The sequence below is a fragment of the Caretta caretta genome, chromosome 1, assembly GCF_965140235.1.
Source record: "Caretta caretta isolate rCarCar2 chromosome 1, rCarCar1.hap1, whole genome shotgun sequence".
NCBI classification, from domain to species: domain Eukaryota; kingdom Metazoa; phylum Chordata; order Testudines; family Cheloniidae; genus Caretta; species Caretta caretta.
This window is the reverse complement of record NC_134206.1, coordinates 251,636,551-251,663,598: the sequence shown is the minus strand read 5'-3', so window position 1 is coordinate 251,663,598 and position 27,048 is coordinate 251,636,551. Positions and strand designations below refer to the sequence as shown.

The 27,048-nt window shown below is 43.0% G+C and overlaps 1 protein-coding gene across 5 annotated transcripts in view; it reads right to left on the bottom strand.

The window, feature by feature from the left end:
• Positions 1–27,048, bottom strand: part of TBXAS1 (thromboxane A synthase 1) — a 328,058-nt gene that overhangs the window by 192,093 nt on the left and 108,917 nt on the right. For all 5 annotated transcript variants that reach the window (XM_048831177.2, XM_048831171.2, XM_048831163.2 and 2 more), the window contains one exon: positions 17,030–17,082. In XM_048831177.2, the coding sequence (XP_048687134.1) occupies positions 17,030–17,082 (53 nt within the window). The remainder of the gene's footprint in view (positions 1–17,029; positions 17,083–27,048) is intronic.

Here is a 27,048-nt window from a genome sequence, read left to right as displayed (position 1 = left end):
TCGCAAGGTTGTCGACGCAAGAGCGTGTAACCTTTTGAGACCGATGGCACAAACGGGAAAGTGTTACATGCACAAAAGGAAAGCTCCTCTCCTAAATACTATGCATCCAGCAATGGCATCCAGCTTTTTCACCCTCAGAGTGGAACATGTTATTTCCCAAAGGTTAAGAGACCACAGTCAATCCTTAGGGGTGGATTCTCAGCACTGTTCTGTTCCCTTCATGGCACCCAGGTGGCACTAAGGGAGCAGAACCACCCACAGGCAAGCACTCCCCACCCCCCGCATGCTTGAAGTTGGCATAGCTAATTCCTGTACTTTCCCGCCAAAGCCACTGACACAAGGTATGTGTCAGAGATGAGGAATGGCTGGAGCATGCGCTAAACTGTACTGGGGCTGGGGTAGAGAATCAGGGGGAGCAGTAACTGGTTGTGGGTTCTCATAGGTTTATAGAATCCAAGGCCAGAAGGGACCATTGTGATCATCTGACCCATCAGATTCTCTCCTCTTCCCCTGCCCCCCTCTCCTGGTTGGCTGTTTGTGGGGGCATCCTTTGCTGGGTGTTTCCCATGGCTCATAGTGCAACCTCCCTATCTGTGATGCAGCAGGCAGCCAGTGGGGGAGCTGGTGAGCAGCTGGAGCAGGGATGGGACAACAGCAGCTCAAACCACAGCCAGCTCCTAGCAGAGCTGATCTTGCAGCTGCAGAGGAAAAAGGGGGAAGCGGTAGGGGACGCAGTGCCTCTACTCATCCCTATAGTGAAGGAGATGATTCAAGCACTTCATTTGAAAACTGCTGCTGTGCACAGCTAAGGGAAACACATTTTCCATTCATAACAAAAAACACATTTGGGAAGGTTCGAGATCAATGATATTCACTCTATGTACATTTATATAATTCATTACACACTGTATGTGCCTTACCTGGATTTATAATAAAGTTTCCATCAATGTCTCTGGGTGCTAGAGTATAAGAGCAATTAAAACATACCATGTCAGTAACACAAATCTACATAATGAAGTGCCTTACAACTCATATAGCACTTGCCTGCTAAAATCATCATCACCACCATACACTGTAACCATCTAAAAACCCTCAGTGCACTTCCTTCCCAAAGGCTCAAAGAGAAAAGATGGACTTACAGCTTGTTAAGAAAATTAACAGATTCAGTCTTTGGTGGATCAAACTGCAGATTTGAGGGCCCCTTTTAGAAAATGCCCTCCTGGGAATCTCTGTCATTTAAACTATGAAGTCTCCAGCTTGAACGGACCTGCTGCTTGCAACTGCAGTGGTACGACCCAATGAGAAGAGGCAATTTTCTCACGTAACCAGAATCCAAATCACTGAGGGTCTTATAAGTCAAAAGCATCATCTGAAATAATGCACAGGCAGCCAGCGCAGACCATGGAGCACTGATTGGCATTATAGGTGCTCTAGGCGTGACACTCCACTGAACAAGCAGTCTCAGCAGTTTAGCCTTGTGGCAATAAAGACATGGAACCACATAGCCAAGCGAATCTCTCACAATGTACAGATGGTAAGAAAAGTGTTCCTGGCCACAGCTGCTACCTGAGCATCCCAGATCTAGCTAGGTTCCTAAACTGCTAACCAATGTTGCAAATTGCAGCCTCACTCCCTCAGTCAAGGGCACTGGTACAATTCTCACCAACTCTCCTGGGTGCTTCCCTCAAACTAACAGTATTACAGACACCTCAGCCATGACCTAGTCAGCCAGCCCCCGATCTTCTGCAAATACTAAGTCACTGATGCTGCAGCAAGAGTCAGGCCACAGAAGACAGAAACGTAGAGATGGGCATCAAGAGCATTCTGCAGACACCACAGACCCCAGGCCCTGTTCTCCATGATCTTGCACCTTGCATATCCATTCACACCTTTGCAAAGCGAGTGCACAATGCCATCATTTGGATTTGGTAGCATTTTATACTCACTTTGCACAGGTGCAAAAGACTGCATCAGATCCAAGGCAGTGGAATATTGGGCCTTGTGTCATCAGTTTAGTAGCTCTCCCAGAGCTCTGAAATACATATTGAATAAGAGGGAAGACAGGACAAAAAAACCATTGTACTCCTCTGACACAGAGGCCCCTTGGCAAAGGGTCCCCTATCCTTTGCAAACAATTCTCATGTCAGGCCTGACAAACTCATTATACCAAACACATGTCTGGAAGGATATTTATCCAGAAGGGATAACATGTATTGTAAAGAATCTACAGAAAGCCCATCTCTTATCAAGACTCAATCATTGTGAGATTCATCTACAGGTAATATTTAAGGAAAAGCATAGCTATATTGAAAGTATGCTTTAAGGTCTGTGACAAAGTTCCTCCTCTGCCTTGGTGGGTTCCTGCACTTATTGGCGGATTTGCTTGCCTCAGAGATTCACAGCAGCCCTCAGTTTGGCCACTTTTGCTAGTGGCTCAAACCTGCCATTCACTCAGCTAACCTCATCACTGGCCAGCATGGGGAAAAGGAAGGAGAACAATCCCCTCAGTCTCTGCTGATCCACCTAGTGGGTGGGGGACAGGCCAGGGACCTTCCCCTCTGGTGGGACCCACAGTCCAGGTCAACTCCTCCTGTATCCAATAGGGAGTTCGGGGGATGGGGGAACCTGGGCCCACCCTCTACTCTGGGTTCCAGCCCAGGGCCCTGTGGATCACAGATGTCTATAGTGTTTTGCGTAACACCTGTGTGACAGCTACAACTCCCTGGGCTACTTCCCCACGGCCTCCTCCCAACCAGGGGCGGCTCTACCAATTTTGCCATCCCAAGCAGTCGCCGCCGAATTGCCGCCACCACAACAGCAGCGGAGCTACTGCTGAATTGCTGCCACGGGACGCGGACTGCTGCCCCATTCTAATTGCCACCCCAAGCACCTGCTTGGAAAGCTGGTGCCTGGAGCCGGCCCTGCTCCCAACACCTTCTGTATCCTCACCACAGGACCTTCCTCCTGATGGCAGATAGCATTTGTACTATTCAGTCCTCCAGCACCACGCCCTCTCACTCTCAGCTCCTTGTGCGCCCCTCACTGACTGAAGTGAGGTCCTTTTTAAACCAGATGCCCTGATTAGCCTGCCTTAATTGATTCTAGCAGCTTCTTAATTGGCTCCAGGTGTCCTAATTAGCCTGTCTGCCTTAATTGGTTCCAGCAAATTCCTGATTGTTCTGGAACTGCCCCTGTTACCTTACCCAGGGAAAAGGGACCAGCTTAACCTGGGGCTAATATATCTGCCTTCTATCACTCTCCTGTAGCCATCTGGCCCGACCCTTTCACAGGTCTTAGAGTAAAAGTTAGTCTCCAGGGGCTAATGTCTCGGAGATGGCCCATTGAAGCAGGAGGGACTTGTCACCCTTGCTGCTTATGCGATGCAAGGCTCAGTTGTCTAGCCTTGCTCCATCCCAATACTATCAATGAAAAACCATCGGAGACAACTGCAAACAGTTGAAGCCACTTGGAAGTAAAAAGGAACATTACAACAGACGGGGAATCACCCTGTCTTTGAACAAAAACAAGACTGTTTCAGTATAACATGGAGGAGGGACAGGCACTCTGGATCATTTGCTGAGGCAATATATTGTGGAGTGGGGGAAGGAGTGTTTTCATGAACATTTGGATCAAGGTTTCTGTAAACCAGCCAGACTGAACAGACTGAACTTTGGGGGGAAAACCTACTTTATTAAATAGGAAAGGTAACTAATATGTGTAGGCCCTAGTTTGCATTTTATGATTTTGTATTGTACTGTAACCATTTGTTTCCATCACTCTATCTTGTTTCTAATTGAATCTCTAGTCTTCCTTAAATAAACCTTCTTTTGTTTTATTACAAGTGTTGTTTGTTGTACAGGAGTGGTGGTTTAAGGTAGAACTAGTAAACTGCGGTACACTGCTTCTTTAGAGGCACAAGAGCTGGGATTTCTGTGAGTAGGGTGACCAGATGTCCCATTTTTGGGGACTTTTTCTTATATAGGCGCCTATTATCCCCCACCCTGTCCTGTTTTTCCACAGTTACTATCTGGTCACCCTATCTGTGAGTAGCCAGTGTCAGGGGCTGGGTATCACAGAGCACACTGCAAAGGGACTTGCAACTAGAGCTTACCTATTGCTAACCTGCAAGGCAAAGACAGGACTGGCCTAGCCCGGAGGAGAGAGCTTGGCTAACAGGCGGGTGGCTTTAGGGGGCTAACATCCAGCCACCACGGGCAAGGCTTCCTCTCACTAGAGGCAGGAGGAAACAAGGTGACTCACATTGGTGGATAACCCAAGAATCACCACTACCCCACCATAGAGAGTGTTCATGGAATACGAGCAATTGCACAAAGTTGCCCTCTGAAAACCTCCCACAAAGAAAGGAAAGGAGCCACCCATGTCACGTCATGACCAAAAAGGCAGTTGATAAATTTAAAGGATCAGCATATCTTCAACCCAGGTTTCATATACCACTCTAAACACTTTGGTATTTGAGCCCTTTACAAGAAAATTAGCACAACGTTTTGCAATGGAGGAGAAGGCTATCTGGGTTTTTGCAGAGGGATAGGTTGCTTTTGTGTGGAGATGAGTTTTGCATTTGCACCTGACAGCTATGAACAATTCATAAAAGTTGTTTCAGGAATAGTTTGATTAAGCCATTAAAAGTAACAATGATTGAATCTAATTAACTTTGATATCCTGGCTCTGTGTAGGGAATCATACCACAAGGTAGCATTGTTCTGTGACATCAAACTTTTTAGGCTGGAATACTGTTATTTAAAAATGGAAAGACATAATGTTATATTGATTTTTTTAACTGACTGATTTTAACAAATTCCAGTTTCTGATAAAGCTTCTTTACATAGTCATGTCCTGAAAGTTTATATTGTTTTCAACATAGAAAAGATAAATTATTGATGTTTTTCTGTTGCTTGGATGATATTTGTAAGGATTTTTTTTAACCATAGAAGAAATTGGCTAATAGACTACAAAGGGCAACAGTCAAGCTGTCTATGCACAAAGTATTGTCAACTGGGGGAAAAAGAGAAATATATTTTTCATCCTATCAATTTCTTTCAGTTGCACTAGGTGTTTACTTGTAGCTGTAGGAGTTACACATTTTTCAGACAGAAAAGCAATTTTTAAGTTGTCCCTTTGATGGCCCTGATTCAGCCAGATACTTAAAGCATATGCCTAACTCAAAGCATGTGAGTTGCCCCATTGACTTTAGTGGGATTACTCAGGTGCTTCAGGTTAGACACGTCTTCAAGTACTTTGCTGAATAGGGCCCAAAGTTAGCAACTGTTTAAAGGGAAAAGTTAGATCTTTGCAATCCACAGAAGTAGGTCTAGGACTGATTAAGAACACTATAGGCTTGGTCTACACCTACAACTCAGGTCGACCTAGCTACATTGCTCAGGGTTATGACAAATTTCACACCCTGTGCGATGTAGTTAGGTTGACCCAACCCACACTGTAGGTGCAGCTAGGTCAACAGAAGAATTCTTCAATCAACCTGATTTACTACCTCTTGGGTGGGTGTATTTACTCTAGAGATGAAAGAGCCCCTTCTGCCGCTGTAGTGTCTACACTGCAGTGCTGCCATAGAGCGTGCAGTGTACATACTTGTAGAGTCAAAGGATCTTATCACAATGCGAGACGGAAGCAACAAAACAGAGCAAAAAAGAGGCAGAATGGTAAAAGATTTTATTCAGGCCAAAAAGCATATAATCCTTTTTAAAACATGGAAATCCAGCCCAAGGGAAACTAGCAAAACAAACCTTAATAGGGAAAATGTGAACCAGAGATTAAGAAGGCTGTATATCAAAAACAGAAAGGCTGATTTTTCCCCCCTCTCCATTCCTGCCCAGGCATGTCTTTCTCTAGATGAAATATGGAAAATGACTTGTTTAAAAAATAATAGGAGGCCTACATGGAGTCCATTAAAACCACCAGCAGAAAAGGAGAAAAAAATTACACAAGATAAGGTTATTTCAGAAAATTGTGATTTTTTTGCATTGATTATCAGAAATAATGATGAAACACCTACTTTGGGATTACCCTTTCCAGGTGAGGAAGAATAAGGCATTGTCAGAGAAACAGGTATAAAAATAATCTTGTAAAATTAAATGACAATAAATACACTATTTCTGTGGGTAAACTAACTACATGATGAGGCCTAAAACTGTTCACTGGGTTGAAATCTTGGCCTTATTGACTTGACTGGGACCAAAATTTTATTGTGGTATTCTGGGGAAGGGGAGGGAAGGATAATTTCTGTGCACAGTTCCAGATCGACAGCCCTGAAAACGTATATCCCCTGTTTATCCACAGAATAGGTATAGCATAAGCAGTAGCCACACAAGCCTTCATCACAATGAGTCACCATCATACCTCATCCCTGATGCAGAGGGACCACAAGCTGGAATGAGAGTTCAGTGTCTACAACAATTTGATCCTTGGTCTATCTAGCCATTTGCAATGGCATGTTTGGTGTGGACAGCCACTAAGAAAGCATTAATTCATTCTGCTTAGACTGCTGAAAAGCTCTTAGCTGGCTGTATAAAGTACAATCATATGCAGCCTTAGCCACATTTCAGCTTACTGACTGACTCCATATTCTACTGCTAATTCTTTGAGCCATCCAGCCCCCTAAATGACAAGATATGAATGATGTCTTTTTTTAGACAGATCAGATGTCATGTATTAAGAACATCCAGCCTGTTGTTTTACTTCCCAGACATTTCATTAAAATTTGTATAAGTTACTAATTATAAACTAATTATGTTTTATAAGAAAATGTAGCTCCGTTCACATCAAAGATACGACCCAGTTGCTTCTAGTATCCATGCAGATACCCCTAGCTTTCTTCCATACCCTGGGAACTCATTTTGTAGTACTGTGCTGACACCAAAAGGCTTATGTCCTAGGCTCAGCAGAGTTTGCTGCAGCTGCTTTGCTGAAGATGGATAACTTGCTCATAAGAAGTTTATAACAAACAACAAAATGGGATTATGAACAACACTGTGTTGCACATCACATCATTGGTGCTAAAGCTCTTGATTCTTTATACAGAGCCAGAAGTGTTCAGCAGGAGCCTAAAAACGAACTAAAATGTACTAAACAAAGAACAAAAGCCCTGCCCCAAAGAGCTCACAATGTCATAGCACACAAGGGTGTGAGCAAAGAAGGATATATAGTTGCTAGGCTTCACAGAGCAGGCAGGTGTTCAGAATTTTATTGACGGAGAAGGAATTGGGGGCCTACACTAACTGGGAGCGGTTCCATGCTCTAGGCATATCAAGAAAGAACACTGCAACCACGAATTACAATGCAGTCTGCTGCAAAAATGCTTTAGAACCTTCATGGTAAGTCCTTCATTCTGACTGGACCCTTGTGCCCACATGGAGTTTACTGTAGGTTCAAGCCCTAGTAGGTGACTCATGCCAGTTGTATCTACCACCTGTCATTCTAATATTGTACTGTATTTTTCTGTAATTCTCCACGCTATGTTCTTCAGGACAGGAAATCTATTACTTACTTTGACACAGCTCTTCTACTATGCACCATCAATGTGCACCTATGGTGCCATATAAATAATGATAATGCAATCACAATGTCCAATCAAATGCACATGGAGCGTATATGTAAAATAGGATTAAGTCATAGCCTCTAAAAACCTGGTAACATTCTACTAGACCGGAGGTTTTCAAACTGTGGGGTGCACCCCCCAGGGGAGTGGGCGAGGAGGAATATTCAGGGGGGGCAAGGGGCGATGCCAGGTAGCTCAGACCTCAGCCCCCCAGGGTGGAACTCTGAAAAGGAGCACCACCTCCATCCCAACTCACCTCTTTTTGTCTGGGTTGGGGGCGGGGGAGGTGAGGCACAACCAAAAATTGTAAAATCAAAGGGGGGGCTCAGCTAAAATACGTTTGAAAAACCACTGTTCTAGACACATTTCTGATTCTGTGTAATATTTTCCCCATACTTCTCTTCATCCACTAAGGCTGAAGTTTCGTGCCACCTCTTTCCCACCAGAAGTCATATCCTTGAATTGAAATGGGACAATCGGATGCAAGGAAAATAAGTAGAAGACTTAGAAATTGGGGGCTTATCTGAGGAATAAGCTACAGAACACAATAAATCCCACAGAAACCAAGATCCTATTTCGCTAGTAAGAAGAAGGGGAACAACAACATAAATAATGTTATTTCTAAATAGAATGTTTGTCGTCGTTTTTGCATGAAAAATCAGCACATTTATTATAAGCATCTTTGTAGGTGGTATTTCAGGATAAAACTGAATTATATACACATGAACAGCCACTTTATTTGGTGATCCTAGCTCTTGAAAACTGAAGTGGGCAGCATGAATCCATTCATTTCAATGGAATTAGAACATTGCATCTCTCCTTGTGTATTGAACCCAAGAGTAGTTTGTTTTCCCTTTGGTGCCCATTCTGGACCCTCCCTATATGAAAATAGACAGGAGTTTCACATCACACATTCACTGCTGGAGGTTATTTGCATTGTCTCTCTCTGTAAAGGAATAATGACATCACCTCTCCTTTGGTTCTACACACAGGAGCAAAAAAAAAAAAAAAAAAAAAGGTATTGTGACCTAGAAAACCTTGCTTGAAACAATTCCCTACGACTTGAGGCCGTTTGGAATGGAAGGGATATATTGTTTTGACTTGATTAAAGCTGAAAAGTTGATTTGACATCCTGTTGTCAAGGAAACCAATTCACATACGAAAGAAAACAGTTGTGATGGTATCATTCAGACAATTCAAGTGACCTTAGGAGGGGGGCAGGGGAGAATAACGGCTTCCATTCCAAAGATCTGTATTCAACACACTTCACCACTGTGAAAATATATATCATTGCTCTTCATGCTTATTGGGAAGCTGTTTTCAATCTGAAAAGAGCAAAATGTCAGATCTCCTCCAAGGCCATCAGGTCAAATGCCTTGATTCTGGTCATACATGCACACCTGCCACATAACGTTTGTTACCTTTATTCACAAGAACTGTAAGACTCAAACAGAAGAAGCTGTGGGAATGAGGAAGGAGTTTCATGCATTGGGTAGATCATAATAATACACGTGTGTGCACATACATACATACACACACACACACACACACACACACAGGCAGCCACTAGAGGCCCAAACATTTTCCGAGAACCACTAATTGACCACTTACATCAAGCATGGTAACAGTTGCATCGGATGAAGTGAGCTGTAGCTCACAAAAGCTTATGCTCAAATAAATTTGTTAGTCTCTAAGGTGCCACAAGTCCTCCTTTTCTTTTTGCAGATACAGACCAACAGGGCTGCTACTCTGAAAAGTGTCCCAAAGATTCCTTTTCCTGGAAGATTTCAAGAGTAGCATTTATTCCCTGCCAATCTCCTGGATCCCTGACAAATCAGGTTTCTCTCTAGGACACTGCCCAGAAACTGTCCTGGTACTGAACAACCTTCTCTTGGCCTTGTACAGTGTGACCCAAGAACCTCTTAATGACAACTGGCAAGGGAGTCTCAGGAATGTCCTGATTCTGGAATGTGCATTCTGATTCACCAAAGAATCATAGAATCATAGGTTTAGAAGGGACCACAAGGGTCATCTAGTCAAGCCCCCGCCATGATGCAGGATTTGTTGTGTCTAAACCATCCAAGACAGATGGCTATCCAGACTCCTTTTGAAAACCTCCAGCAAAGAAGCTTCCACAATCTTCCTAGGAGGTCTGTTCCACTGTCCTACTGTTCTTACAGTTAGGAAGTTCTTCCACATTCTATATTTATGTATTTCGGTTTTTTTCCCTAAGTGTTGCACCTTACATTTGTCTTTGCTGAATTTAATTGAATGTCATGTGAGATCTTAAGGGAAAGCCGGGCCACACTGGTCCTTAATATTGTTGTCAAATGTATGTACAGATACTATGTAAAAAATTATATATATATACACTGAAAATATGTTCTTAGATGGAGAAACAGGTCTTCTGTCACACAAGAAGTGTTTGTTCACCTGTCTCTCTGTTGGGATGTTAAGTAAACATTGTAAGCTAACCTAATGGATACCATTTACATTTGAAGTTATTGAAGAGATGTGAAGTCAACAAGGCAGCTGCACACAGGAAAAACAAACCAAAGATGGTTATACTGACTCTGGGTACAGATAATGAATTTTGAGGCTATAAGCAGAAGGCAAAGAAAACACTGCCTTATACTACATCCACGAAGTAAATGGACAGTGCATTTACATTCATGAAAACAGGATCTCAGCCAACCTTGGTTGAAATGCTGCAGAGGACTATGGAGGTAAGATAAACTTCTTTAGACAGGAGATTAACCTATTAGTTAAATGTAGCGTCTAGAAAGCGTTTTATCATTTTGTTTGATATGTAACCATTTGTTTCCAATATTCTCACTCATTATCACTTGACTCTTGAATCTCTGTTAATAAACTTATTCTGGTTTGCACTGTAAATGTATCTCAGTGCTGTGATACTAGGCAAGGTGCTGATCCTGAGTTCAGTCATTCAAGCAGGTGTGTACATTCTTCCTTTGGAGACAGCAGACCTGGTATTTCTGTGAGTATTCAGTGGATAAGGGGCTGAACACTACAGGGGAATGCTTCAAAGGGACTCCAGGACTGGGGCACACTTATTGTTAACCTGCAAGGCAAAGTAAGGGCTGGCATAGCCCAGAGAAGAGTGCTTAGGTGGCTAATAGGTTGGTGGTGTCAGGGAGCTGGCACCAGTTAAGCGCAAGCAAGATTCCTTCATGCTGGAGATTGCGGGCGGGGGGGGGAAGAGAAGTTGGTAACAAGGTGACTCACAGTCCTGGATATCCCGCAAACCATCACATCCAGGAAAGAAACCTCTGTGCTGCTAGTGCTAGATGTCTCTGCAGCCTTCAGCATCATTAGTCAGACAGAGCTGAAGATACCTTTACAAGACCTTGCAGGAGTAAAGAGCGCAGCAGTGTGCTGGATCCACTCATTCCTATCGGCCAGACCCCAGAGAGACAGGATATATACCTATGTATCATCTTATGTGCAATCTAACAAGGCTTAGTGCTTTCTCTCATCCTCCAACATCTACAAGAGACCACTCGGAGACAGTGTGACTCATATTGTTCAATATCTTCATAAATGATCTGGAGGATGGTGTGGATTGCACTCTCAGCAAATTTGCGGATGATACTAAACTGGGAGGAGTGGTAGATACGCTGGAGGGGAGGGATAGGATACAGAAGGACCTAGACAAATTGGAGGATTGGGCCAAAAGAAATCTGATGAGGTTCAATAAGGATAAGTGCAGGGTCCTGCACTTAGGACGGAAGAACCCAATGCACAGCTACAGACTAGGGACCGAATGGCTAGGCAGCAGTTCTGCGGAAAAGGACCTAGGGGTGACAGTGGACGAGAAGCTGGATATGAGTCAGCAGTGTGCCCTTGTTGCCAAGAAGGCCAATGGCATTTTGGGATGTATAAGTAGGGGCATAGCGAGCAGATAGAGGGACGTGATCGTTCCCCTCTATTCAACATTGGTGAGGCCTCATCTGGAGTACTGTGTCCAGTTTTGGGCCCCACACTTCAAGAAGGATGTGGATAAATTGGAGAGAGTCCAGCGAAGGGCAACAAAAATGATTAGGGGTCTGGAACACATGAGTTATGAGGAGAGGCTGAGGGAGCTGGGATTGTTTAGCCTGCAGAAGAGAAGAATGAGGGGGGATTTGATAGCTGTTTTCAACTACCTGAAAGGGGGTTCCAAAGAGGATGGCTCTAGACTGTTCTCAATGGTATCAGATGACAGAACGAGGAGTAATGGTCTCAAGCTGCAGTGGGGGAGGTTTAGATTGGATATTAGGAAAAACTTTTTCACTATGAGGGTGGTGAAACACTGGAATGCGTTACCTAGGAAGGTGGTAGAATCTCCTTCCTTAGAGGTTTTTAAGGTCAGGCTTGACAAAGCCCTGGCTGGGATGATTTAACTGGGAATTGGTATTGCTTTGAGCAGGGGGTTGGACTAGATGACCTTCTGGGGTCCCTTCCAACCCTTATATTCTATGATTCTATGATTCTATGATATGCTACCAGTTCATTGTTCTACTGACACTGCCCTGCCATCACCAATGCCTGAAGGAATGGGTAAGCAGAGGAGTGAAAACCAGAGAGCTCTAGATCAACTTAGAAAAAACAGATGTGATACTAATTAGAATGCGGAAAACATACTGAGGAACTAATGCCAGTGCTCTATCATCACCATTGTTTAAGGGCACAAGACTACAGATCTTTGGAATAATATGAAGCCTCAGAGTCATGCTCAGTCCATTACTACCCCAGACAAATCCAAAGTGCCACAGTGGTGATGAACATCTTTTTCTATTTCTCACCGGCCAGGACACTATATCATTTCCTCTCAGTCGAGGATCTAGCCACTGACAGCCATGATATCATTACCTCTTGGTTTTATCTCTGCAAGACACTTTCCCTAGAGTTGAATGTGACTGCCACAAGAAGGATGCAATTGGTACAGCAAATACCTCAGACAACAAGGCTGACACAATATTATACCACTGCTCTGCGAATTGCATTCTCCTCCCATTCAATTCAGAGCGTGAGTTTTAAGTCCTGGCCTAGTCTACAAAGCCCTATGGACTATCTTATATTGGTAGGGGAAGTAGAAGTGGGTGGCAACCTGGGCAGCAGTGACCATGAGATGGTTGAGTTCAGGATCCTCACAAAAGGAAGAAAGGAGAGTAGCAAAATACGGACCATGGAATTCAGAAAAGCAGACTTTGACTCCCTTAGGGAAATGATGGGTAGGAACCCCTGGGAGGCTAATATGAGGGGGAAAGGAGTCCAAGAGAGCTGGCTGTATTTTAAAGAAGCCTTACTGAAGGCACAGGAACAAGCCATCCTGATGTGCAGAAAGAATAGCAAATAAGGCAGGTGACCAGCTTGGCTTAACAGTGAAATATTCGGTGGGCTTAAACACAAAAAGGAAGCTTCCACAAGAAGTAGAAACTTGGACAGATGACTAGGGAGGAGTATAAAAATATTGCTCGAGCATGCAGAGGTGTAAGCAGGAAGGCCAAAACACAAGTGGAGTTGCAGCGAGCAAGGGATGTGAAGGGTAACAAGAAGGGTTTCTACAGGTATGTTAGCAACAAGAAAAAGGTCAGGGAAAGTGTGGGACCTTTAATGAATGGGGGAGGTAACCTAGCGACAGATGATGTGGAAAAAGCTGAAGTACTCAATGCTTTTTTGGCCTCAGTCTTCACAGACAAGGTCAGCTCCCGCACTCCTGTCCTGGGCAACACAGTATGGGGAGGAGGTGAGCAGCCCTCAGTGGTGAAAGAACAAGTTAAGGATTATTTAGAAAAGCTGGACATGCACAAGTCCATGGGTCCAGATCTAATGCATCCGAGGGTGCTGAGGGAATTGGCTGATGTGATTGCAGAGCCATTGGCCATTATCTTTGAAAACTCGTGGCAACTGGGGGAGGTCCCAGACAATTGGAAAAAGGCAAATACAGTGGGAAGAAGGAGAACCTGGGGAACTACAGACCGGTCAGCCTCACCTCAGTCCTGGAAAAATCACGGAGTAGGTCCTCAAGAAAACCATTTTGAAGCCCTTGAAGGAGAGGAAGGTGATCAGGAAGAGTCAACACGGATTCATCAAGGGCAAGTCACGCCTGACCAACCTGATTGCCTTCTATGATGAGATAACTGGCCCTGTGGATATGGGGAAAGCAGTGGATGTGATAAATCTTTACTTTAGCAAAGATTTTGATACAGTCTCCCACAGTATTCTTGCCAGCAAGTTAAAAAAGTATAGATTGGATGAATGGACTATAAGGTGGATAGAAAGCTGAATAGACTGTCGGGCTCAATGGGTAGTGATCAACGGCTCGATGTCTAGTTGGCAGCCGGTCTCAAGCGGAGCTCCCCAGGGGTTGGTTTTGTTCAACATCTTTATTAATGATCTGGACGATGGGATGGATTGCACCCTCAGCAAGTTCGCAGATGACACTAAGCTGGGGGGAGAGGCAGATATGCTGGAGGGTAGGGATAGGGTCCAAAGTGACCTAGACAAATTGGAGGATTGGGCCAAAAGAAATCTGATGAAGTTCAACAAGGATAAATGCAGAGTCCTGCACTTAAGATGGAAGAATCCCATGCACTGCTACAGGCTGGGGACCGACTGGCTAAGCAGCAGTTCTGCAGAAAAGGACCTGGGGATTACAAGAAGGCTAACAGCATATTGGGCTGCATTAGCAGGAGCATTGCCAGCAGGTTGAGGGAAGTGATTATTCCCCTCTATTTGGCACTGGTGAGGCCACATCTGGAGTATTGCTTCCAGTTTTGGGCCCCTCACTACAGAAAGGATGTGGACAAATTGGACAGAGTCCAGCGGAGGGCAACAGAAATGATCAGAGGGCTGGGGCACATGGCTTATGAGGAGAGGCTGAGGGAACTGGGCTTATTTAGTCTGCAGAAGAGAAGAGTGGGGGGGATTTGACAGCAGCCGTCAACTACCTGAAGGGGGGTTCCAAAGAGGATGGAGCTCGGCTATTCTCAGCGGTGGCAGATGACAGAACAAGGAGCAATGGTCTCAAGTTGCAGTGCGGGAGGTCTAGGTTGGATATTAGGAAACACTATTTCACTAGGAGGGTGGTGAAGCACTGGAATGGGTTACCTAAGGAGGTGGTAGAATCTCCATCCTTAGAAGTTTTTAAGGCCTGGCATGACAAAGCCCTGGCTGGGATGATTTAGTTGGTGTTGGTCCTGCCTTGAGCAGGGGGTTGGATTAGATGACCTCCTGAGGTCTCTTCCAATCCTAATTTTCTACGACTTTATGATTCTATGATTTTGCAAACCACCTCATCCTCTGCTATCTGCACACATAGTTGTGGGATGACACAGCTGCAGAGACCCTGGTTTAGATTGTCAGAAATAGGGAGTGGAGTATTTTTTTAGCAGTGAGAACTCCATTAGGTCTGAACCTCAACTTGCCTGTCTTCAGATTAATTATAAAACACTGCTCTTTGATAAAGCTTTGCTGCAGGAACAACATCCAAAACATATTTATAATCTACACACACTCACACGCATCTCTGAACTTCTGTGGAACAGGGAAGAAAAAAAACCTTTCAGGACTATTTATGCTTTCTTTATTTGCACTGTTGTTATAGCCACATTAATTCCAGGATATGAGGGAGATAAGGTGGGTGAGGTAATATCTTTTATTGGACCAATATCTGCTGGTGAGAGAGACAAGCTTTCAATCTCCACAGAGCTCTTCATCAGGTCTCAGAAAGGTAATCAGAGCATCACAGCTACATACAAGGTGAAACGGATTGTTAAGCATAAGAAGTTAAAACATGTTGCAAGAAACCATTCAAAATGAAGTAGGCAACTGAGACTTCAGCAGTCATAGGACAAAAGGGAATTAGTGGGTTACAGATTGTTGTAAGGAGACATAAAAACAGTGTCTCCATTGAGTCTATGCTTTCTTTGTAATTATTGGTCTGTATTTATATATCAAAGTAATAAGCACATTGGAAATACCAAGGATAGAGAGAATCTGGAAGTCATTATTTCCACTTAGGATAGAAAAGAATGGAAGTAAAAGTGCAGTTCCAGCACTATTATAACAATGCAAAACTTGTACTACCAATGAGGGATTCAAAGAAACGGGAAATATTTGACTTTAGGGGAGTCCCTGTGTACTCTTCCTGAGGTGTAGTCCCTCCTCAGCACTAGTAAGTGGTTAACTACAGCTGGAGGACAGGGGAAAGAGGTGTGCAATTTTTATTTTTTACTTCATGATATTTTTAAAATGGATATTTTTGTACAGATATGGAGTGAGAGATTTGAACTCAAATCCACAGTATTTTGCAAAAGTGATTTTTTTCTTAAATTAAATTAAATTTTGGTGAATGTTTCATTGTCTCATAGTGAAAACTCAGAATCACATAGGTGACAGTCATGTAAACCAAAGCAACTTTAAAGGCACTTCCTCCCCTCATCAATTCAATGTTCACATGAGAGAAGAGATATATTTTCCTTTGTGCAACGGCTACCAACACCCTTATTTTACCAAGGTGGTAGCTCTGTAAAGGCCTGAGAAAGACTGAGGGCTTGGCTACACTTGCGAGTTAGAGCGCATTAAAGCAGCCCAGTGCGCTCTAACTCACGATGCGTCCACACTGGCAAGGCACGTAGAGCGCTCTGATTCCGCAGCTAGAGCGCTCCTGGTAATCCACTTCGGCGAGTGGAATAACGTTTGATGCGCCCCCGCTGGAGCACCGCGGCAGCAGTGTGGACCCCCTGGTCTGTTAATGCACTCTGATCGGCCTCCAGAAGTGTCCCACAATGCCCGTTCTAGCCACTCTGGTCATCACTTTGAACTCTACTGCCCTGCCCTCAGATGACCAACCATCAGACCTATCTTTAAATTCTCTGGGAATTTTGAAAATCCCCTTCCTGTTTGCTCAGCCAGGCGTGGAGTGCTCTCAGTGAATCTTTCCAAGTGACCACGCCTCCCCGCGCCAGGCTATCCCCAGTATGGAGCAATGGTGAGGTGCTGGACCTCATCAGCACCAGAATGGGAAGAGGTGCTCTGTGGGATAGCTGCCCACAATGCACTGCTCCCAATGCCGCTGCAAGTGCTGCAAATGTGGACACGTCAGTGCGCTTGCAGCTGTCGGTGTTGACAGACTGCAGCGCTTTCCCTGCTGCGCTCTACGAAGGCTGGTTTAACTCAAAGCGCTCTACATTTGCAAGTGTAGCCATGCCCTTAGGTCTAAGCAGAATTGTCTGTATGTTCAATGTTAGGACTTTTTTATATGGAGACACTCAAGAAAGGGAAGGCAAATCAATTAAAGGCGTGAAGTCTATGCACATCAGTGTGTTAACTTCCATCTGGATGCTTTTATTCAGGAGTAAAGTGGCATTAGTTCACTGTCACTAAGTTGCAAACCAACAAGAAAACAGCAGCAACAATGAACAAAGTAAAGAAAGAGTATTGCTAGCTTACCCACAAACAGGTCCATACTCCTTGATCAGTTTTGTATGGTTTTCCCAAAATCCCTGAGTAAAGAGAAAGAGAGTTACCACAGTATTATCATTGACTATATATGGCATTACCAGAACATTTGAGATCCTAGAATGCAGGGTTACCAACACTCGTGATATCTGGTGTTTTTCTTAAATCCCAGCTCCTGGAGTAATGTTACTATATGAGAACCTCAGCTTTCATTTAAGAAAAAACATCATCACCACAACTTTCTGGTTCTCCAGGTTGCAGAAAGACACTTGAAAATGTGAGCTCTAAAGGCTCAAAATGCAAATACAAGGCCAAAGAAATTTTTTTTAAAAAATTTTAAGCCAATCTTATGATTTTGGGGCCTGACTCATAATCTTTGTATGTTTGTGCTTCGAAATGCACAAAATGGAGAAACTAATAGAGAGTAGGAATATGACTTACTCATTGCACACAAGAGAAATAAAGGGAAAAAAAGTTTAAAAAAACGCACCAATAAAACATTATCTCACAAATAAAAAAACCCTGCTTGGTTTGAGTTTAATGCTAAGTAGTCACTGGGGATAAACAGAAAAAATAAACAGCTTTATTTTAACAGACTTATTCTGAATTTTTACTTTTTGTGTTTCACTCTCGTACTTGAAGTAAACTGGTATCCATTTAGATAAGGAAATTTATTACTATACTAAATTGTTACCTACCACATAAATACAATTTGAGTAGCAGGAGGGGAGGTGTAAAGTGCTTCCCCAAAAGTGAATAAACATGATTAAGACAAAACTATAGTATTCAGAAAATCATATGGTATTGTATTTATCACTTAGATAGGGAAAGTAACTGCAGTATGACCTTGCTAATCTGCATTTCTATAATCCATGGGCTATGAGCTGTGGCTCACGAAAGCTCATGCTCAAATAAATTGGTTAGTCTCTAAGGTGCCACAAGTACTCCTTTTCTTTATTCTCAGCAAAGAGTCACTAGCAAAATGGTGCATTGAGGTCGCAGATGAAGACTTTACTCCTTTTACAACATACTATGGAATATTGGCTAGAGCAGTATGAAATATAAATAATTAAAATTAAATCATAGTCCATATAAATGTATGAAACACATTGTAATGCAGTATCTGTGCTTTTGTTGTTGCTTTTTTGCACTGAAATAATTCAAAAAATCTGGCAGTTGACAAGGGCTCTCCCATTTAACAGAGCAAATTAAAAATATTTTTTCTACTTTAGATAAAATTAAATACAATTCTTTTTTTTTAATAGGCAGTTGTATAGGGTTTTTTGAATTCTTAAAGTAAATCCACGTTGAACTTTTTATTTTTTTAATCGCAGGGTTTTTAACATGTGATTTGTTCCATGGAACTGAGTTACCACCAGTTTCGTAATCGTGTGTTTATTTGTGTTCTAATTATATAACAGAAAGATAGAGTAAAAATATCAGCGAGCATAATGACTTTAGATTTTAGAAAACATAATGATGAGAGGAGATGAAATTTTAAAAGGAACAATTTAGGCTGAATGTCAGGAAAATCTTTCTGAGACACAAGATCAGTGAGGTAATCTTTTTTATTGGACCAACTTCTGTTGGTGAGAAAGACAAGCTTTCAAACCACACAGAAAGAAAAGGAGTACTTCTGGCACCTTAGAGACTAACCAATTTATTTGAGCATAAGCTTTCCTGAGCTACAACTCACTTCTTCTACAGGACTGGGGAAAGAATTTCCAGCCTTACAGCAAAATGCAAAGTGAAACAGATTGTTTAGCATAAGTACTTAGCACATATTGTAAGAGACCATTCAGGATAGAGTTGCTTGAATGTTTGTCTCTCTCATAGCCAGCAGAAGTTGGTCCAATAAAAGCTATTACCTCACCCACCTTGTCTGTCTAATATCCTGGGACCAACACTGCCACAACTATACTACATAGAACAATGGAAGATATAGGAAGGTCTAGAGTTCTATTACCCTGTCAGCTTGTAGTGATTCAGTCTTCACTGGCAGGGCTCCAATAAACACTAAAGCTTATGTCCCCTGGCATAACTCCCAACAAAGGGGTGTGTTGGAAACACCACCTTGTCCTTCCCCTTAAGTGAATCCTGCCTGAAGCGCAGCAAGCCTTGCAGGTTAAGGGAGGTGCATTTGCAACTTCTTTGCACCGGTTGAGGTGCATTTGGCCCTATGAGGTATTATTGTAGGGTAGCCCCGGATTGTAACTGCAATAATAGTCTGCACATATACCGTGATTGAGGATCTACAAACCATTGAGCAGCTGTTTTACAAAGAAACTGAGGCAGAGAGCTTTAATTGACTTGCTAAATGCCACACACTGTATCAGTGGCAGAGCTAAAATTAGAATTTAGGAGCTCTACCTCCTAGTCACGTACTCAGTGCATTATCTACTGCTACAGCTTAAGAACAACAGGGGGGGTGGTGGTGATGGAGTGGAGGAAGTGAAATAATTTGTTAGTCTCTAAGGTACCACAAGTAAGCCTTTTCTTTCTGCGAATACAGACTAACACGGCTGCTACTCTGAAACCTATAGTTTTTCAGGAATCAGAAGGAAAATGTAGCATAGACTATGCCATTTGTAATGATACCTAAGTGCATGAGTGTTGACCTTGAAGTTACCACTTTAACTAATGTGTCACAATCTCTAATTGTAAAAAAGTGGGCAGTTATGCTGTTCCAAGTTAGAAAAATCACTTCTCCTTTCTCGTTTTCTGAAAGGCTACAGAATGTGACTGATCACAAACACCACCTCAGGAAAAGGTTTTTAAATTGCACTTGGCCCTCACAATTAGCTGCCATCCTGCTGATGGGCCATTATCAAAGAGATAACACATGCATGCAAGCTGAAGGATTCCTTTCCTGAGGAAGGCATATTTAGCAGCAACTGGTACACCATGGAAACAGCAGCTGAAGTGGTTTAACTGCCTGAAACCCAGAAAGCTTTTTCTTTACATAGTTTGTGCCAGCTTCCTCACAGGATGTTTGCATTCTCTCCTCTCTTTGATTGATTGTAAGTTATCAAATGTATCTGTGTACAGAACAACGCATAGGGCCAAATTCTGCTCTCAGACACACACAGCCCAGGTAGAACTCCTGCTGAAGGAAATGAGAATTACAGCTGTCAGGGAGAGTAGAATTTGGCCACTAGAAACTACCTTAAGCAATTTCATGTTAAGATTTCAGGCTCTGCAGCACATAAATCAGGGAAATCAGAAAAGACAATGTGGACTCAAGTCTCCATTTTTAAAAGTGGATTCTCCCAGAGAAGGATCCCCCCCACACACACACACACACTACTGCATTCACCAGGTTACTTCTCCAGACTCTCAAAAGACCTGTGTTGCAGAGACCTTCCCCTCCAGTTGAGAATGGATAGAGGCATCTCTGTCCAGAGTCACTGTATCCAATGTTTTCAGAAATGGCCACTAGTTTTGTATCTCTCAATTTTTGGATGCTAAGCATGGGACATCATGGACCTGTTCTTCTGAGGTGCTGAGCACCTTCAGTTCTCACAGACTTCAAGTGGAGTCCTGAGGACTCAGCACTTCTAAAAGATAGGGCTCAAGGTGATTCAAGCTGATTACCAGAAAAATGGAAGCATCAAAATTCTGCAGCCATTTTGGAAAATGTTGGGGCTCTGCAATTTGACAACAGATCATATGACTTGTGAAATTAACTAGGGTCCTTGCTGGGATCACAAGAGGCAGGGTACAATGGTTTTAATGAGAGCACATGCGCTGGGATGCAATACAGGTCTGTCGTTGCCCACAGCTCAAGAATTTAGTCAACAAAATAATTTCTACAGGAAAAACTTCTTCTAGAACATAAGGTAGCCCAAGGTACTTAAATGGGAACACAAGTGGTATTGGACCACATGGTAATGGAGATATGTCACTCAAGCACCACTGAATGAGCAGCATTCTAATTTAAGAATAACAGAGAACAGATTTATTTTATTACGTGTTTATGAAAAGTATCACCTTGACAGACCTGGAGACAGCATTCCCCTCACCACAGAACAAATAAAGCATGAGCAACAGCATTCCCCTCATCACAGAACACATGAAGCATGAGCAACAGCAGTGCAAGCTTCCTTGCATTGCCCAGTAAAAAAATGCCTCAACTCTGGCCTGAAATGAACATCTCTGCGGTTTCATGCCCATTCAAATGTTGGCTTGAGAATATCAGTTGTGGTGTTATCTGATGCCAACACCTGTTCATGAGGGACTGGACAGACACCAAGTCTCTTCACCTAGGCCACTCAAAGGTCACTACCAAGATAGTCGGGATTCAAACCTGTAACCTAGAAACCAAAGGCTCCATATCCCATTACTAAACCCATGTGCTGTTCGGTCCCTCAGTCATATGTTGTATTTTGTGTCATGAAGATATTCTTAACTGGAGCATCACTATTTAAATATCCATATCAAATAAAGAGAAAAAATCCATATAGCTATCCACTTACATCAGGTAACAGAAACTAATAGCATTTAGGGCTGGGACTTTTAAAAGGAGCCCAAGGCAACTAGGTACCAATTCCCATTGAAATCCAATGGGTTTTGTGTGCCTACCACCCAAATGATCATATATATTTCAAAACATGAGCTAGCAACACTTGAATTATAATAAGGCCAGAGCTCACTTTTAAGGAATGACTCCCTGGATGGTTCAATCTCCCCAGTAATAATCATAGAGGAAACACTAGGAGGCCAGCAGACAGCAAGGAAGAGAACCAGAGTGAATTTCTATCCAGCACTATTCTAAACCATGTACATAGTTTGTTTCCTTTGATCATCATTCCTAATAGCTGTCCTTTGTGTGTAATTTGGTTTAATTTATGTGTGTGCCATTTCAGATTTTAAAAAACATATATAAGCCTTCCAAATTTATTAAAAACAGCCTTCCTACCCTTTATAATTATTAAGAGAGGTTAGTGTTATGCAATTATGTTAATCCTCATTTGTAAAGGCTAATTAACTGAATGCTAATTGAATCTGCATATGAAAATTAGGACAATGTGTTCTCATTGTACAATTATAAAAAATTACCTGAACTAAATACCAAGAAAACTGTAAATTATTTTTTACCTTTATTCGCTATAATACTATCTATTAACAATGGCCTTTGCTTTGCAAAGAACTGGCTAGACACAACCCTGAGTTGCTTCTACAAGCCTTTCATTTTGAAATGACTATTTTCCCCCTTTGATGCTCTCTCTCTTAACCAACGCTTTATAGACATGACTCCTTTCCCGGTGCAGAAGCTGTGTTTGTATCTTTCTCTAGGGTCCAAGCCAATGCCACCCAATGTACTAGATGGCATGAGATGATTCAGTCAATAGCTAATACCTTGCCCCAAAAGCTCAAACCCATCACCTCTGCAATACAGCATACACAAGGCTAGATAACAGATTATCACTGCACTAGCCTTTCACCCCAGGAGACATGGGGTCAAATTCTCATTCAAGTCACAAGGAGAAATGAATCCTGTCTCATTCTAGTCTCTCTATGTGTCTGTTACAAAACAAAGACAGTTAGCAACAACTATTAGCCTTTGCTCCAAAGAGCCAGAGACTGTAATATCAAGAGCTACAAGAGGGAATTAACAAAATCCCATCACACTTACTAGTATTAGTTGAATCTCCCCATTAACCAGGTTAAGACATTCATTCAGAGCATTAGTAATTATAACCTCACTTTCTCCTACCTCCACTTTCAGACATGCACATTATCTTCTGTCTCAAGGTCTTGTTGCACTTTACAAACATTAGGTTAGCCTCACAACACCCCAGAGATAGGTAAGTGTAAAGCCTATTTCACAGATGGGGAAACTGAGGTTCAAGATTAAGTAATTTGCCAAATGTCACACAGAAAGTCAATGGCGGAGCTGGGAACAGGACAAATTTCTGTTTCCAAGCTCTGTGTCTTACAAGACCATTCTTTCTCCTCCATCTTTCATAGGAACACAGGACACTATACCAGACTGAACCATCAACAGCCCTTCAGGTTTGATGTTCTCTGCCTATGGCTATGTCCTATGTCTGAAACTTAAAAGGAAGTCAGAGTCAAAACCCATATATCCAACCAACTGTGCATTATTTTACATAGAGGGAGATTTCTTTCTGACCCCTGTGTTCAGCACCAGATTCAACTACCCTTATCTTAATATACATGACCACAAATGTAATTAGTCATAAAATTATCCAGACCTTTTAAAAAAATCCAGCTCACTGATTTCCTGCAGTGGTGAATTCTCCAGGCAGACTATACTGTGTGAACTTTTATTTGTTTGGAAGTTAACTGCCATTAACTTAGATCTTGTTCTTATCTGATGTGTGGTTGTAACTGCAATTTCCCTGTTTATTATTTATATCTGTGGTTCCCAAATTTGTTCATACTGCAACTCCCTGACAAATATTTTAAAACATGGTGGCTCCCCACAACCAAATACTGGGTTTCTGGGGAGGGGTTTTGTTTTGTTTTAACAACTCAGCACCCTAGACTCAAGAGCACTAGAGTTAGGACAGCTTTACAATTTTATTCAACTGTATAGTTTGTTTAATGATATTATCTGATCAAATCTGGGTTTTTAAAACTATAATTTGAAAATATGGATTTATTGGCATGTTCAGACATAGCTGAAGTATGATTTGAGTGAGAAGAATGGGCCTACTTCAAACTGCACAGTGTTTGGTTGAATCTCTGACTGATTTATGTCTGGCACTTTCTCCAAGTTTAAATTTCTATGTTTAGTTTTCACAGAAATCCTTGTTGAAAACTCAGATTTACAGAGATCACGGGACGCAAATGGAAGCAACACTTCCACAGCTTCATCATGGAGTTGCTCATACTCTCCTTTAACAGAAATCCAGAACCCTTGGTTTGTGAGATTTGAAAATTTGGTCTTCAGTATGTGATCACCTGACAATTCTAAGATATTTTCTTGAGCCAAGATAAGGTTGGAACGGAGACAAGTATTACGAAAAGCAGATTTTTAATCCAATCGGTATCATCTTCTTCAGCCGCACGTTTGCTACCTGCAGGCTGAGCACTTGGTAAAAACTGTTCCATTATACAGACGCAACTTTTTCTCCTTCAGCCCTCTTCCCCTAGGAAATCTCTCAGCTGAAAGCCACCTGCTGGAGTGGAGGACAAAGAAAGTGCCAGCAGCAGCAGCAGCACAAGACAAAGACCCACAGATAAAATGCAGGATTTCCAGGTTTATGGATCTTGGGTGGCAGATAGAACACGCCTGGTCGGGATTCTTGGGGTGTGTCTGTGCAGATTGGTGCCTGTGCTTTTTCAGGGAGTTTCTTGAGCAAATGGTGTAGTTTCTTTTGGTAACCCTCAGTGGGATCAGAGGGTAATGGCCTGTAGAATGTGGTGTTAGAGAACTAGGACCCTGGTGCTATTCACATTTTTTCTTATCATGCAAAACTTGGGGTAGGGTACAGGCTCATCTAACCCTATACGTGAACCAGCACCAGGCCTGGTCATTGCTTGGATGGGAGGCCTCAAAAGAAAACTCAAGCACTGCAGGAAGTGGTGTTATTTATTTAGTAGGGGGTAGTCTCTGGGACTTTTTTGAAGCAATTCCCCAGCATTTTGCTAGGAAACGCTGTGTTGGTGAAATGGGAGACTTAAAATCAAAGCCACTCTATTACCTGTGGTCACTGAAAAGCCCATGTCCAAGACTGTGGAACAAATTCCCCCAGAAACTAAACATCATTACAAACCTCACTACCTTCCGCTGCAAGTGCAAGGGCACTTCTTTGACCTCATCTTCTCTTGCACACACATAGTGCGTACACTTAAGCCTGGTCTACACTACACAATTTGGTGACAAAAGTGTGGAGGTGTACACACTGAAATGCTCCTCTTGCTGAATCAGAACTTCTTTTCCACTCTGGAAAGGTCTAGCCAGTCCCAGCACTCCGGCTCTGCCGTTCAGGATGCAGGAGAGGGGAGCTCCAGTAAGTGATCATTTTGCTTTGATACTGCACAGTGACAGGAGATTGAGCTCTCATGCATTTCCTTATATGGCAGAGGAGGGATAAGGGACAGAAACTAACAACAGAATCTGTCCATCTATGCAGTGGGGCCACAGTGGAAAAGTTTGTTAAGGTCCATGGGGATGTCTCTGGAATCCTCCATAGAGATCTCCAGGAAGCTTTCCTGTAGGTATTCTACAAACCTCTGCCGAAGGTTCCTTATCAGAGCTGCCTTGTTTCTCCCCCCACTGTAGGAAACTTTGCCGCGACACATGGCAATTATTCCTGCAGAGACCAGAGCGGCACACAGGTGAGCAGCATATGGAGCCAGTCTGAAACCACCACACATGCAGAAGATGTATCCCTGCATTCTGGGTTACCATTAGGAATAAGATATTTGGCTCAGTTACCCTAGCCTGTGGAAAAGGATACCAATATTCAGAATAGGCTCCCTAGCCGCTTATAGTAACCCCCTTTGCAAATCACCCTTTGTCCCTTCTTGCCCTTTCCCCCTTGCCCATCCTCTCTCCCCAGTGAACTCCCCATAATTGGGACTCGCGGTGACCTGTGTGCTAGCCAAGGGACAGTGAGAAAGAGGTGTGTGTAACTTTTGTGATTCATGGCTGCGAGCACACTCACAATACTGTCTCTGTTCATTGTTTCTTTGCCTTCTGCAGATGTGGCCTTGAGAACACACTCCTCCACACCAGTGGAGCGCCTCTATCAGACCCAGGAGGAGTAAGGAGGATATGTTTCACAAAATGCTGCAGTCAACAGATGCAGCACAGAACGAAACAAGAGCGTGGAGGGAGACAATAAATGAAAGACTGAAGCTGGATAGCCAGGAGAGGACATAGGAGCAGGAGCGGATGAAAAAGCTCCAGATATGTTGAAGTCCTCATTAGCCTGCAAGCAGAGCAAATCCACGCCCAACTCCCCTTCCAGCCACTACAGAACTTCGATCCACGCCCTCCCCAAAATCCCCCACCGTACTCATCATGTGTTCCTGGTCCCTCACAGTGCCCCATGCACTCCATGCCTGGGGACTGGTTTTCCAATGAAAACTGGAATTACACCCAGCTGTGAGAGCCCTTACCGCGAGGCTGTTCCTTATTTTCATGTCCCCTGTTTGTCCAAAATTTTGTGTTTTATCCTGTTATTAAACATGAGTCTTTGAAATAAAATGAATCTTTATTTGTGACATATATACATACATCGCTCAGAGCTAACATTGAAACACATTGGCTGTACATAGGAATATTTGCTCCTTGCAATTAATGTTCGAGAAGCAAGCACTATAGGGGTAATTCATGGCAGCAAGTAAACATTGCTTTGCCAAATGCATCACATACTTACACATTACTGGGAATCATTGTCAAAATGCTCCTTCAAAGCCTCTTTGATTTGAATAGCCTCCTGCTGCGCCCCTCTAATTGCCCTTGTATCTGGCTGCTCAAAATCAACAGCCAGCCGATCAATCTCAGTGGCTCACCCCTGGGAAAACCTTTCCCCATTTGATTCATAAATATTATGCAGAGTACAGCAGGCTGCAATGACTATCAGAATATTTTCCTCTCTGAAGGCTAAACGGCCAAAAAGATAGCACCAGCGACCTTTTAATTGGCCAAAGGCACATTCAACGCTCATTCGGCACCTGCTGAGCCTGTTGTTGAAGCGTTCTCTGCTGCTGTCTAGGTTCCTGGTGTAAGGTTTCATAAGCCACAGAAGCAAGGGGTATCTGGGGTCTCCAAGGATCACTATGGGCATTTGCACATCCCCCATTGGAATCTTCTGGTCTAGAAAGAAAGTCCCAGTGTGCAGCTTTCCATTGAGTCCAGTGTTCCAAAAGATGTGTGCATCATGCACCTTCCCTGACTACCTGCACTGACGTCAGTGAAACGGCCAAGGTGATCTACCAGCACCTGCAAGACCATGGAGAAGTAGCCCTTTCAGTTGGCGTACTCCAACCAAAGATGGTTGGGGACCAAAATTGCGATATACGTTCCATCT